This window comes from Hyalella azteca, unplaced genomic scaffold, assembly GCF_000764305.2.
Source record: "Hyalella azteca isolate HAZT.00-mixed unplaced genomic scaffold, Hazt_2.0.2 contig13406, whole genome shotgun sequence".
In the NCBI taxonomy this organism is placed as follows: Eukaryota; Metazoa; Arthropoda; class Malacostraca; order Amphipoda; family Hyalellidae; genus Hyalella; species Hyalella azteca.
In genome coordinates this window covers 82,508-97,875 of record NW_025943329.1, presented here as the reverse complement: position 1 = coordinate 97,875, position 15,368 = coordinate 82,508, and the positions used below count along the sequence as shown (strand labels likewise).

General features: G+C 39.9%; 1 protein-coding gene across 1 annotated transcript; it reads left to right on the top strand.

The window, feature by feature from the left end:
• The first annotated feature begins 1,041 nt into the window (after positions 1 to 1,041).
• LOC108670086 (protein transport protein Sec24A) lies at positions 1,042 to 10,744 on the top strand. The gene is made up of 6 exons (XM_018157539.1): positions 1,042 to 1,194; positions 1,527 to 4,760; positions 5,087 to 5,248; positions 5,883 to 5,958; positions 7,059 to 7,260; positions 7,994 to 10,744. Exons 2-6 carry the CDS (start codon positions 1,806 to 1,808, stop codon positions 8,103 to 8,105), a joined length of 3,507 nt encoding a protein of 1,168 aa, XP_018013028.1. The 5' UTR covers positions 1,042 to 1,194; positions 1,527 to 1,805; the 3' UTR covers positions 8,106 to 10,744.
• Positions 10,745 to 15,368: the final 4,624 nt, after the last annotated feature.

Genomic DNA, 15,368 nt, shown 5'->3' with positions numbered 1-15,368 from the left:
ACGCATGTCCCGATTTACCCTGCCTGTCCCCTTTTACCTTGTTTGACAGTATTACTAACAGTAATCTGAAGTCCTCCTTTTCCTTTTTAGATTATGTAGATGTAGAATAAATGATATTTTCTGTGATTTTTACTTGTTTTCCCATTATTGATGATTTTACCATATCCATACATTACTGTATTATTGTTGTTATATTACCATATCCATGATCATGCCATTGAGCATTGCTTTTGTCCACTGCAAGCTTCATATCAGCAGCCATGTAGCATTTCTTTTGTATCTGTAAGCTTACAGGACGGCTTGTAATTTTATGGCTTGTAAATGGGGCCATCTGTTGAAAACTTCTCGGGAGGTCCAACTTGACACCACTTGTGTCAAGTTGACAACAAATAACCAGATTTTCGCACCATGGATATGGCTTTGATTGTCATTGGAAACCATTGATCACTTATCCACTTTTGTTACATGTACAACGTCCTCAAAAAACATAATTTTTCACTAATCCGTCCGCCTGGTGGATGCATACCACACGTATTGGCAACTGTTAGCTCAGTGCATTTTGGTTTTGTGTTGGCTACGGTGCCAGCAGACAGACATTTGATCTAAGCAATGACTCATTTTTCTGTTGATAATCATTCGTAGATGGTTCTTGATGATTATAATTAATAGAAAAAAATTGTTGATTATCACAAAAAATTTAGCACCCTATTTATATTTTGTATGCATTAATAATAGTTCCTTTTTAGCTCTTCTTCCCAAAAATGTTGAAAATTCATAATATTTGATTGACAGTCATGATATCACGGATGGCATGAATTCATGATGTATCATGAATTTATGCTTCATTATTATTATTATTAAGCTCCAACTCAACCCCTGTCATTTAAACCCCCTGTGTTTTCAAGTTTTCCTGGCATGAATTTATGCCATGGTATAGATGGCATATATTCATGCCTAAAAAGTATAGGTACAGCATAATAAATATAAAGTTACCTTACTCCTGCCTACTCTATTTTGTAATGAATGCATAATTTATTTGCAGATTTTTTTGCGTAGTTATTCAATGATGAGGTGAATTGTGATATTCTCTGATGTGTTCAATTAATGCTGCTCATTTGATATACTCAATGTTACTCTGTTGAGAGAGAGAGACAGCTGCCTGCCACACTTGATTGAATACTTCACTACAACCAGGTGAGTGCACTTAAATGCATTCCTACTTCTCATATATTGGAAGATGTCAGTTGTTGAAATGTCATTTGCTGAAAGATGTCTGCTATAGTATCAAGTATATAAATATAAATATATAAGCCATTGAATTATTTCAGCAATAAAGAATTATAAAAAGAGAGCTTTTGTTGTGTAAAAAACCTCCAAAATTTGAATATTTTGTACAAGCATCGAAATGTGATGTTATCTTTTAATTATGTGCCTTATATTATATCTTGGTTGGTAATTACTCAATTAACTCGCCATCTAGAACAAATTCTTTGAATTTTTATAACCTAATCTATTATAACTTTCAGAGGCAGTGGGGCAGTGCAGCAGCAGCAGTCTAGGCCGAATTTGCTCATCTTCATTTGCTACATTACTGAGAAGCGAAGCCCACAAATCTGTAACTTGAGTGGATATTGAAAGGGATTTTTGATAAGCACATCTTGATTGACATTGTATTTGATGTATTAGCACCCTCACACATTTGACAACTTGCTATAGGCACTTGCATTTTTTTCAATTTTTTCTTGCCAAGGAGCAATCCCAGTTTTGGGAGGGAGTTGTTGTAGAGACTTTTGCTCCAAGAAACCATGATGCCTTCAAACAACGGTTACCAAGCTTCCTTCAGCTCTGGCCCTGGAAATGCTTCACCCATTTACCATCAAGTGAATGGCATTGGTGGAAGCAATGGATTTCCCTCCTCTACACCACAACCTGTCAGCACTACAGGGCAGCCCATTAAGTCCTTCGCTATTCCAGCTCCAGGGCAACCTCCTCCATTTCGGCCTCCTGCATCAATATCATCGGCCATGCCACTAGCTCCAACTCAACCCCCGGCATTTAAACCCCCTGTATTTTCAAGTTTTCCCAGACCTCCTGCATCTCAACCTCAGTTCACGCCTAATTTATCTCAACCCCTAGCTGCACGTGCTCCAGTTCTCTCGCCTGCCTCCCAACCTCAGGGTTTTACTGCTCCTGGAACCCAGCCTTCATCCTCGTCTTCTTTCAATGGCGGCGGTGGAGTTGCGTCGGCGGCGGTCCGACCTCCTCTTTTTTCAACTGGCAATCAAGCCAGTTTCATAGCCCCTGGTGCTTCCTCCTCGGCCAGTTCTATGCCTGCTTTTAATCCTTCATTTTCCAATAGTTCAAAACCAATTAATGGAAGTGGTCCCCCATCCAGACCTAGTTCAGTGAATTTACCTTCGTCATCCTTTGTCTCAGCACCAAGAATTACAACACCTGTACTGACACCATCAGCCCCATCTGCACCATTTAAACCAATGCCTATGCAAAGTGAATTGGTGGTACGACCTCTGAGTACAGGTTTACAGTCTTACCCATCTTCTGGTCCAGCAATACAACCTCCTCCTACTTTCACTTCATCCACTGCTCCTATTAGACCTTCTTTTGCTCCACCACCCACAACTGTGCTGCCAGGTCCCAGACCAATGGCTGCTCCTCACAGTAACTTCTCGCCTTATCCTCCTGCTTCAGCCGCTTCATTCAACCCATTGCCTTCTCAACCAAAGCCTCCAACCTCCATTGGTCCTCCACAGAATTCCAGTTTCAATCCAAGTGCGCTCAACTTTGCCCGACCGCCTGTTGCATTTCCTGCTCCTCCTGTTGTCAATAAACCTCCTCCGCCACCCAATGTTCAACAACAGCAACAGCTTTTGCAACAGCAACAACAACAGGCCCAACAGCAACAACTTTTGCAACAGCAACAACAGACCCAACAGCAAAACCAGCAGCATCAACAACTACAACAACAAACACAAGCGTTTGTTCAACCTCAGTACCAAAACTCTGCTTCAGGGTACCGTTCTGTAGTTACTCAAGATGGTTGGAACAAGGCGTGGGGCACAGACTACGTTGATTTATTGCAGCAGCGGCATATTCTTCCGCCTGAAAAAGTTCTACCTCCCAAGCCGGTTTTAGCCCAAGAGTTTGTGAAGAACTGCTCCCCTGAAATCCTACGGTGCACCTTCACCAAAATTCCAGAGACTAAAAACATTCTGCAAAAAGCAAAGATGCCCTTTGGTATTCTGATACATCCTTTCAAAGATTTAGAGCAATTGCCTGTAGTTAGTTGTCAACAAATAGTGCGATGTCGAGCTTGTCGTACTTACATCAATCCCTTTGTTGTGTTCCGCGGCGAACGCCGTTGGGAGTGTAATTTATGTTATAGACTTAATGATTTGCCTGAAGAGTTTCAATATGATCCGGTGAGCCAAACGTATGGTGACCCCTCTCGCCGCCCTGAGGTCAGAGAGGCCACCATAGAGTACATCGCACCATCCGAGTACATGCTGAGACCACCTCAACCAGCCACGTATTTGTGGCTCTTGGATACATCACGCCAGGCTATCGAAACGGGTTACCTGAAAGTCGTGTGTGATACGCTGCTTGAGAACATCAATGCCATTCCCGGCGACCGCCGTGCTCTCATTGGCTTCATGACGTTCTCGTCAACTGTGCAATTCTACCTTATGCCTGAGGGCAGTGATGGTGTCAATATGCTGGAAGTCGGCGACTTGGACGATATCTTTGTTCCACACCCTGACGATCTGCTAGTAAATATCAAGGAGCAGCGTGAACAGATCGAAAAGCTGCTCAGAACATTACCGCAGACTTTCGCCGACACGACACACACGCAGTCCGCGCTGGGGCCCGCCCTAACTGCCGCCTATAAGCTTCTCTCTCCTCTTGGAGGGAGACTTACGGTCCTGGCGTGCCTTCTGCCGAGCATCGGGCCTGGGGCGCTCAAACCTAGGGAAGACCCCAACCAGCGCGCTGCTGCTGATGTGTTGCACCTTAACCCAGCGACTGACTTTTACAAAAAGCTGGCTCTTGACTGCTCAGGACTACAGGTCGCAGTTGATCTGTTCACACTCAACTCCCAATATGTCGACCTGGCGACCTTATCCGGTATCAGCAAGTTCTCTGGAGGGTGCGTGCACCATTTCCCAAATTTCCACGTGCACCTGAATCCTCCTCTAGTGTCTACATTTGTTTCCTGTCTCACTCGCTACATCACCAGAAAGATAGGTTTTGAAGCTGTCATGCGAATCCGCGCTACTAGAGGCCTCGCAATTACGAACTTCCACGGACATTTCTTCGTGAGGTCTCCTGATCTTTTGTCCCTTCCCAACATCAACCCCGATGCTGGTTTCGCCATGCAAGTATGCATCGAGGAACCACTTCATAACATACGCACCGCAGCTTTCCAAGCAGCGCTGCTGTACACATCGAGTCGCGGTGAAAGGCGCATCCGCGTCCACACGCTCTGCCTGCCCGTCACAGGCAACCTGCCTGATGTCCTACACGGCGCCGACCAGCAGGCGGCCATCGCGCTGCTCGCGCGCATGGCTGTCGACCGCTGCTTGGCTTCCACTTCAACGGACGCTCGTGACGCGCTTGTCAACGCGGCCGTCGATGTCTTGTCTTCGTACAGAAACTCGCTGTCGCAGTCGCCTGGACGAGCACTCGTCGCCCCGCACAACCTCAAGCTCTGGCCGCTCTATACTCTGGCGCTGCTCAAGTCGGTGAGTTCCTATCCCGTGGAGGCAGTCCAATTTTTGTGCTTCTGTCACGTTTTATGCTATTAGAGCAGGTTAATTAGTTTAGAAATTATAGTTCTAGGATGCGTAAATTAGCACTTGTTTGTATATTTTTAGTTTATAATTTTCATAATAAACCAACAAGAAATTGTTAATAAATAACATGATCTGGTGTTCAAGCAAGCTTTACATTAATTTTTCACTGTGCATGTTTCTCGATTTAAACTCAAAAATTTATTGAGAAATCATATGCTTATGGTTTAGTTATGACATTTCTAGTCGTGCCACTGACAAAGCGCCTTAATGTTCAGGTTGCGTTCCGCACTGGCTTGAGCACCAAGCTGGATGACCGTGTGTTTGCTATGTGCGAGCTCAAGACGATGCCCACACAGACGCTTATCAGCAGCATCTACCCTGACCTCTACCCCATCCACGCCCTCACCGAAACTGGCGCTCTCAACGTCAATGATGAGGTCAGCAGCTACCTTTATGATACCTGTGCTTTTGTGTGTGTTTGTTGCTGGTACTGCCTCCACATGGGCTTAAAAAAATTTAAGTACAGTCTCTTAAACAATTCAGTAAGTAGTACGCGAGGTATCATGCCACTATTTGAGACGCGGTGCTTGCCTGGATTTTAGAGTGTTATTTCAAAATAATCATGGCGACCTTATCCGGTATTAGCAAGTTCCCTGGAGGGTGCCTGCACAAGTTCTCCAATTTGCACGTGCACCTGAATCCTCCTCTGGTCTCTACATTTGTTTCCTGTCTCACTCGCTACATCACCAGAAAGATAGGCTATGCAGCTGTCATGCGAACCCGCGCTACTGGAGGCCTCGCAATTACGAACTTCCACGGACATTTCTTGTGATGTCTTCGTAATAAAATAGTTAGCATACTGGCGGTGTTACTGCCTTTCGTAATATTTGTAAAATATCTTTTATGGTTAAAAACAATCATACTCATGCTTTATTTAATGGAACAAATTACTGCCTGCTATATACTGTGCTGTCAACTGTCTGTTGCCAGCTGCTTGTTGAAGATTGGATCACTTGAATCATTTTTTTTCTTGTTGACGTATCATTAGTCTTAACTTCTATATTTTCGCAGGTGGTGCCTCAGCCTCCAAGACTGCAGTTGTCAGCTGAGCATTTGTCCATGGACGGCGCGTATCTCGCTGACACAGGTAATTAGAACTGACGCCGACACCTGCTTCATTCCGACACCTGCGTGACAAAGCATTGAAAGAGAGAAAAAAACTGACACCTGTATGACAATTTGCTGAATGATAACTAACGAGACTTCTGCACGAAAGATGAAACTTCACTGTTACACGAAATTTTTGACACGATCGTCATGACTATGACGATCGTCATGACTTTCGCCAAGCAAAAGTTATGATGTCATTCTCCAACTGTTACATCTCATTTTAGCTTTTGGCTAATTCAAGTACCAAGGATTTTTTTGTTAGCTGCTGATAAGACTGATTTATAAGGCTTCAAACCAGCCATTCTATGTAGTGTCAAATGGACTATGCAATATTGCGCAGTCTGATAAACTATCAAACTGTGCTAAGACTGATAAACTACGTATTATGGTGACTTATATTTATGTATGTAGAAACAATACTATTGAACTCGCCTATAACATCAAATAATCGTGGCTGTAATGCATAATTAAAATACGTATATAGTGATGCTCCCATTAATATTGAGTAACTCACAGACCGCGAGCTTCCATAATTGATTCAGTAAATGTAATTTTCTCTAATTGATCATAAACAAAGAAAAGTTATCAGGGATTTTCCATTTTACTTTATATAGAGCGATTCCATGCAATTTATGGGTGTATGATTGAAATAAAAAATTGTCTGAAAGTCATACAGTTAACAAATAAACCGCGGTGCTTATGTATGTAGAAACAATACTATTGAACTCGCCTATAACGTCTAATAATCGTGGCTGTAATTTATAATTAAAATACGTATAAAGTGACGCTCCCATTAATATTGAGTAACTGACAGACCGTGAGCTTGCATAATTGATTCAGTAATTGTAATTTTCTCTTATTGATCCTCGATATAGAAAAGTTATCGAATTTTCCATTTCAATTTTTATGGGGAGATTCTATGCAATTTCTGGGTGTACGCTGGCAATAAAAAATTGACTGAAAGTCGTATAGTTAACAAATAAAACATAGTGCAGTCGTTTTAACGTATCGTATGCGTTTATGATTTTTGCAGCAAAGAAACAGAACTGCGGGCCTAATCAAGTACTTGTTGTGCAGGCTCGCGTATGGTGGTGTATATCCGCAGCGGGGTGAGTGTGGAGTGGCTGCAGCAGGTGATGGAGGTTGAGCACTTTGGCGCCCTGCCGCAGATCATGCACAGCCTACCTGACCTCGACACGCCCGCATCTAGGCTCCTCAACGCCTTCGTCAGGCACCTCAACTCCAATCGCCCCTTCGCCTCCCCGCTCGTCGTCATAAGGTTCACGAAGAGCCTCATCTGATCTAACTCATTCAGCATGAGAATGATCAATAATATTTACTTTATAATGAATAAAATATTGAAATGCTCTCATCAAGTAGATCATATAAATGATTAAATTAATAGCTTGACTAATAAACCTTCAAAATACTTCCCCATCACCATTCATAATAGATATCTTAATTTAAGTGCTTCGTCACGAGTCTCTCATAAGTCCATCCATCGCCGTCTCCCATAACAATCCATCGTCTCACGTGTTAAATGAGAACGTTTTCTCTGATGTGCAATGAGTTAACTTGTCATGAGGTTGGTCTCCGGCTACTGTTGATTAAATCTCACCCAAAAATATCCCCAAAACATACGGGTAATTCTTAACTTTCAAGGTCATACATAACTATTTAGAAATAAGTCAAATACTTCCGTCTACATTGTTTTGCTATTCCATCTTCTCATTGTTAATCATAATCATCACACTAAATCTTTGTTGTGCTTCTGAGCAACTGAATTTCACTGCATAGATACGATATTAGATGCATAATGTTTGTCGGGCAGCAGCAGATTATTGCTTAGACATCATATTTAATACTATATCATGTCGAGAAGAGACACTTTATTGCTAAGAAGTGTTTGATAATAACAGTACTGTAACATTATCATGTCTGGCAAAAACATTTCTTTGATAGACACCATGTTTGATAATGCTTAACGTTTGATAATGCATCATGTGTTGCAGAGAGGACAGCGCGGCTCGGGGGCAGTTCACGCAATTGCTCGTGGAAGATCGATCAGAAGGCGCCAAGTCCTACGTGGAGTTCATCCAGTTTTTGTCTAGTAGCGTAAAATAATGCAATGTGACTCCTCAGCTCTCTGTCTCACTGGTTTTGCTATCGAGAAAAAAATGGACGTTCAGTAAGATTTTTTCTACACAAATGTACTCGCTCTTGTCTTTAGTTAAATGAAATTTTTCTAAGATACGAGTGACCACACTCGGTTATTAAAACTTGAGTGTTTCTCTTCGAATAGCTAGTTAGATAATTTGGTTCAGTCGCAATTCCTAAATATGTATGAAGTGATATTTAATGCATAGCTAAGTTGACCTGCATTTGAATTAATCAAAGAATCCTACCATCATTTTCGATTTCCTATCATCTACGGTACGTGTGAAAGATAAAGCAATTTTGGCCCAAGTTGTGAATAGGCCATTATGATATCTAATTGCACAAGTAATGCTAGGGTTTAATGGAGAATTGTTTAAATTCCGATTTTTGTAAGAGATTAGTGAGCTGCATCATTGTATCACAGATAGTAGATAGAGTATCTTTGTAATATTCGACTAATCTGAATATACTATATTGATTACATGGTAGCTTACTTTAGTTATCTCGACTGGATAATGCAGGAAACATAGTAGACGGCATGCAATTTGGATGAGCAAGCACTGAACATTTATTGCAATGTAATGATAGCAATTGATGCTTTGGTTCCATTGTGGTCACATTGAAACTGTAAGCCTCTTTGAATTAGATGAGTGAGGTTGCACGACATGTAATGGCGTACGCCTGCCGTTCACCGGCATCATATTATTTGCGAAGACCTTTAGATATCGTGCAGCCAACTTCACCCTATATTAAGCATTTGTTAGTGTTAGCGTTTTGTCCTCTCACTCGCTACGGCTGAGTTAGAAGAAGTAGCGTTTATTATTCATATTGTTAGTTTAATGTGGTCAATTTTTATTAGGCTATATTCGGATGAAGTTTCCTTTGTACAACGGGTAGTTGTTAACTCCAACAAGTTCGTTATAGCCAAGCATGTGGGAATTGTAGGTTTTTCAATGGTTTCACCGTCTTGTTAGCTAAATCTGTGCATTTCTTTTCGTACTCCATGGGGCTCTTTTTTTACTAGTTAGTGATTGGTGTATCCGTGATACCTTCCCTCAAAACGCGCATGTGTTTAAAGTTTTGAACGAGTCCACTGTCTTGCCTCATTTTCTACTCTACATTTTAACGCCTCTATCTCACGCCGCTCGATATCAATTCCTGGTTTTGGTGTGGTGCCCTGAGTATATTTTATATCAAATCATTGTATTCGATTTGCTTTGGCTCAGCAATGTGGGCATTTTTTCTGTGCCATTGGAAATCAAATGTAATGCTTACCTTTCGTTTATGTTGTGCGTGCAGTTAGTCCATTAGTCGATGTAATAAATCTCCCCGTTATGTGCCCTGCCTTGGACTCTTGCTATTTTTCATAATGACGTTAATATCAATTTGTGCTGAAAATAATCATGAATTTCCTAGAACTTTCTAATGAAAATTTAATATAACATCTATAATATTGACGAAATGTGAATGGCTTAGTATCTAAATTCTACAAAGATGCATTTTAGACTTGAATTCTTTACAACTATTTTGAATGGAGTTCGATTATGATGAATTAAAGATATTACCATCTCTCATGTGACTTTCCTAAATAAGATAATTTTTCTGGTATGAAGGCCTTGGCTTTTACTCGTCCACTTATGATGATGTCGATTGGGTTGCCCTCTTGTCATGGGCGCGTGTAAATGAAGGATGCTTATAATATTATTTGTGATGAGCCCTGGACCGCTATGTATGAAGTGTAGCTGTAATTTACGACAGATTCATTTTCGAAGATCTGTTCTCTTTACATTTGTACATCAATTATCGAGTTCGACATTCATAGTGTGGGGGAAAGTTCTGTGAATATTCACCTTAGTTTGATCTTTGTTCAATATTCACTGTAATGATTTAGCAGAGATGATGAAGGCTGAAAATTTCTTCACGACATTTTCTAGGTTTAAACGAGATTAAAGTTGACTAGAAGACTACGTGTTGACAGTCGTATTAATAAGTTGGACTATTTGCTTCTTGAACACACGCAAAGGTCTCGAGGCTTCAGTTGTCACACGCAGACAAAATTTAACTATCAATTTTACGAATATTTTTTCCGAGACTACAGATTATTGTTTTCAGATCTGCATTGAAGGACTAGCGTGACTAGAAAACTGCATCTAAACATAAAAACTTGATACAGACTCCGGCAGCATATAATTGACTATAGTTGTAACTGTGAATTAATTTGCTTTGCTTTATCATAATGACACGTGGCGGAAAAAATAATTGTAAATCGTTTCAGCACTCCACGTTTAGCAAATTGTGATTTTTATACTTCAAATATATTCAAGTGATTATTTAGTTTTAAAATATGTACTTTGGTAGTTTCTTTACAGCTCGCATTTCGCAACTGGTTGCTCTGTGCGTCTGCCCTTGAATATTTCATCTTATTTGAGAAATTTCTTCTCTTTCAAGCTTGCAATTCTATGCATATTGACGCAGAAAAAAGCATCTACAAAGTTTATGTTCACAGAAATATTATTAACGATTTATTGTTACTGTATTGCTGTTTACTTTACTGTTGCTTTGCGCTGGGATGTCGATTTATTCAATTATATTATTTTCGGCTGGAATTTGGTTTTAATTCGAACATTTGTGTTTTTTGCGCATTTTCTCATTTATGGAAAAAATGCACTATTGTGCTCGTCATGGCCGTCTGTCCGTCCGTCCGTGACTTAACGTTTTCGTCGAGGAGAAAATGCGCTCTCTGTCACTCACTGCAGTGAGTACTGAGTTATATTTTTTATTACTTTCGTACAACGAATACGATGATTTTCATTAGATTATGATAAATTTTATTCGTGATAGTTTCGCAGCTACGAGTCATTGCGCTAACACGCAATGAAGGCCTCTAATAAGGCCTTCAACACCTCAACCCTTCAACACTTACTATGTAGATAAGGAATCCGTTAGTGTTCTACTTAGGGTTAAAAAATTCTTTTTATTTGCCGTGTCATCAGGGAAATTGGACTTGACTCATTGAGTTCAGAATTTTGTTTTTTGAATCATGCAGCAGGTTTGTATTTCAATTCTACGCTCAAGAAAATTTAGTGACAGAAGGTTTTTGTTCTGCAAGAAAGTCGAATTTGTTGTCGTCGTGAAATGTTAACTTTCTGAGTAACAAATACTTAGACGCGTAGGGGTCAGAGATGGCAACAAAATTTTCCGTAATGATTTAATTTACAAATTAACAAAAATTGCGGTGAAGGATCTTAACTTGGAAGGAGGGCTAAAGCCCGCCCCTCCCCAAAAAGTCTTATGACGCTTCATCTGAGAGGCAGTCCGTGAATTAATTAAATTGATTCGTGCAGTACATAGGATGGAGTTTTAACATGAGCTCCAAAATAAATTATGTGGTTCTAACCTACGTCTTCTTCCTTTGATGTGTGAGACAAGACGAGAAAATGTTTTTTATTTTTGACGTGAATCATGGAAAGTATTTTCATTTGAGCATGTACTGATGTAGAGTAGTTTTTTCATCTTGCCAGTGGGTGAAGCTTCTTCAAGGATCTTTGGTGCATTCCTTGAAGTTCGACTGAAGGCTGAAAACCTATCAGGATATCTACAAATTAAGTAAAGTTTTATCAAATGCATCAAATAAATAAATTTCGAGGAGTGAAAAAGAATTTGTTGCGAAGCCCACACCACTTAAACAAAAGCTAAATTGTCAGCAAGTTAGGAGACTAATGAGGAAAGTGATTCCTTCGCAGCCTACGAGAAAAAGAACTACTGAATGCCTGCAATGTAGAGCATGCCATATCCCGCAGTAATTTCTTTAAAAGCTCTTTTTATTGGTAATAAAAATTAATCGTCAAACATTCTTTATGCAGTAAACCTATTCAAAACCTACGACACTTCTGCTGTCCGTCCACAGTTTTTTATGTACAAAATGGTCATGTGAATATCGCCGATCTTAAAGAATCTATTCAGTTCTGGATATTCTTAATCATTCATTCTATTGTTTATAATCTTTAGCATAGCAGAAGAAACAAAATCTAGGTTATACACGGTCAAAATACAAAGCTATTGGCTAATAAACAGCAATATATTCCTGTTGTAACATGAGACTACGTACTAAACCGACAAATGTGCGGACGTGTTTTCCGTCTGTGATTCTGAAACAGGAGAAAGAATCTCATAATATAAATATCAAATTTTGATACCGATAGTTTGGTGACCTTTTTCGGGCACCATGCATCGTATTCGGAACGCGACTGCTTTCTAAGTTAAGGCTTGAAAAAGTTTGCACCAAGGAGCGTGACGTGCAACTACATAATCGGAATTAACTTCTTATCATCACGCGGGCATCAGTAACCATGATTACCTTCTGATCTGTTATTCCTCAAAATGCATTAACGTATTTTGATCAACAGGAATGCAGTACAGGTACTACGGACACAAGGGTACTACGTACAGGTACTACGGCCTCCTCCTTCCATGCAAAAACTTTTGTCGTAATTTTTTTCATTCAGAAACATTTTTTTCGTATACCGAGTCTCCAGAGTACTATAATAACATAACATGACATAGTGATGTCGGCGCTGAAGTGTAGGCCTGATGTGGCCTGTCGCCGATTCTTTTCCTTTTCGTGCCTTGTGCATAGATCTAAACTCGTGGCATTTGATAGGATCTTTTCATGACTGACGATAGTTTGAAGTAGCTACTAGACTTAGCTAAATTTTGATCTACGCCTGACCGAAAATTGTTTTTATATCCATCTAGCTGCTATCATAACTACTGTGAATTAAGAAGAAATGTAAGATAGGCTCTAAATTAAGAATTAATCCCTTTAGTGGCGCCCCTCTTGTCTCCACAGTTTGAGAACCGTTACACTGAACGCATATATTGACCTCCTATAAACGCTCAATAATAAGTGGGTCGAAACGACCCACACTTAGTGTAAATTATAACTCAAAAGACCAGGCTTCTCGTAATGTTTTTGTTCTAAAAAAAGGCGGGCACAGTCTTAAAATATTTCAGTGATAGTTTTGCTCGCGTTGTTTCAAATGTAATTCACTTCGTAATTTTGTGGTTATTTCGGGCTAGTATTTTAATGAAAGTCTAATAGTCACGCTTGACGAAATGTTTCTTATGTTGATGGAAAACATGGCATTTCAGAGGAGCTTAAATGCGGGGCATGATTATGAAAAATTATCCGGTGAAGTTCACAGAAAAAAATGGAGTGGCGCCGATAAAAAAAATTATTCCAAATTATACCATAAACGACAGTCGTGTGTTGGCGACGTAGTTAAATTTATATTAAGAAGGCAGAGGCAGCGACATATTTTCTCTCGAAATGAAAGTCAGAAAACGAGGTAATGGCAAATACAAGTCTTTCCATGTATGTTTTTCCATATGCTTTCTACTTTTTGCATGCATTTTCTAATGGATTAGATCTCCACACTATACCACTTAACTTATCACCGTCCGATATTTCTAGCTGATCACCTAGTAAGCCAACTTTTCTTACGTGAATGTTAAATGACCCGTAGTTTGAAGGTTATAAATCACAAAAAAACGAATCTTTAAGTATTTTAAGTACTTTTGATTGATAAAACTGTCAAATATCATTAACTTTTATGGTTAACTAAAAATATGTCTCATAAACGATATAAGTGGTAGCCAATCGGCCGGTAATGTGCCAGCACATTATGCGCTCCTCGCCTAATGAGATGATGACAAATATAACAAAGTATTGTCGAGTCGCATAATGGCTTCTGATATTTCTTCCCACATCGCGGAACGTAAGACAAAAAGTCTTGTGGTGTTTTTTACCAGGTTTGGACGCATTTAAATGTGTTCACGGAACGAGCCAGAGTCACTGAGCTTCGAAACTCGCATAGGTAAAGTGAGCGCCAGCTGCTAGAGAAGTAGCGACTTAATATAGTTTTCAAGTTGTTTTATTTATTTATTTATAAAACTTTTCAGAAAAATAAAATAAAAAAATTTTCCCATCAATCAAAAAATGATGGAAATCTAATGATATAGAGTACTATTAAAACTTTATCTCATGCGGTTTTCTCAAACTTGAAGTTATCAATATCGATAAGTTTTAATATCCCCTAATGCAATAAAATACTCATACATATTTTTAAGATACTATAAGTTCGTTTAAACAAAGATGAAAACTCAAGCTTTGAAATACGTCATGAAAAATCAAATTCTCCTCGCCATGCTGTCTTTTTTTCTTCGAGAAAGCGAAGCAGCCTTCATCACTGCAAAGTACATTAAGGTAAGGGGATATTTTGTGGAGCATATTTTGAATAATCGAGAAACCGCACAAACGAGTTGGAATAACATTGTTTCCATTTTCATTACAAATGAAAAGGTATCAAGTTTTTGTTAGTATCAACTGTATTTGCATCAACTGGTTGACCCTCTACCGCCGTATGTCACTCTCCGGGAAAATAACTTTCAACTTAAATTACGTATACGTAAACTATTGAGTGTAGCAACCTGAGGACGTTTGTACGCAACAGAGAACATTTTAAAGTTGTCGTACGTGGCGGCAACCATCAGTGCAAGTCATTTTGCGCTCACTAGAACGTATCCTTTTTGGGTAGCAGGCTCGTGACAATATTGCTTCGCGCTTCGGTTACTCGTGTTAGGCGGTAGAGGGCTAAAATCATTGACACATTGAATACACGTGTAACATGGTTGAATTAATTTTTTAGTACATCAGAATCATGTTGGTGAAAAGTAAGCTACTCACTGCTACTTGATAATTGCATCAAAATTTGTATAAATTATAGAACAAATGGCTTTATAAACTATAAAATTAATAATAACTATAATTAAAAAAGTGACGTCACCCGCTGATGTCGACAGGTGACTGTAGAGAAGAACCACACAACACAGGCGTCGTGTGGTACCGTGTCGGAGACGCTGGCGCTGCCGCAGCTCTTCACTAGTCGCTCGATCGTGTGTATGGCGCTGTGTCTCGCCAAGGGCAGCGACTGCTTTATCGCCACAGACATCGGTGAGAAAATATATTTCAGAAATCAAAGCCAATTAAATTATAACTTGAACCAGCGTTGTTTGGGATAGATAATGGAAAATTGAAATTTTCCAGTAGGGTAACATGGAGCAGCGAGCCCATTGCGGGTCATGGGCCCATAGCGGGTTTCTCGCTAAGTATGGCAGATATTGATCCGTGTTCTCTACCGCCGGTCGACAGTTTCACTGGGATGAAGTGTA

Bases quoted from the DNA above. Each gene is read 5' to 3' on its own strand.
- LOC108670086 (XM_018157539.1), top strand. From the start codon at position 1,806: ATGATGCCTTCAAACAACGGTTACCAAGCTTCCTTCAGCTCTGGCCCT. The intron at 4,761-5,086 runs GTGAGTTCCTAT...CTTAATGTTCAG, and splicing joins CTCTGGCGCTGCTCAAGTCG to GTTGCGTTCCGCACTGGCTT. The intron at 5,249-5,882 runs GTCAGCAGCTAC...ATATTTTCGCAG, and splicing joins CTCTCAACGTCAATGATGAG to GTGGTGCCTCAGCCTCCAAG.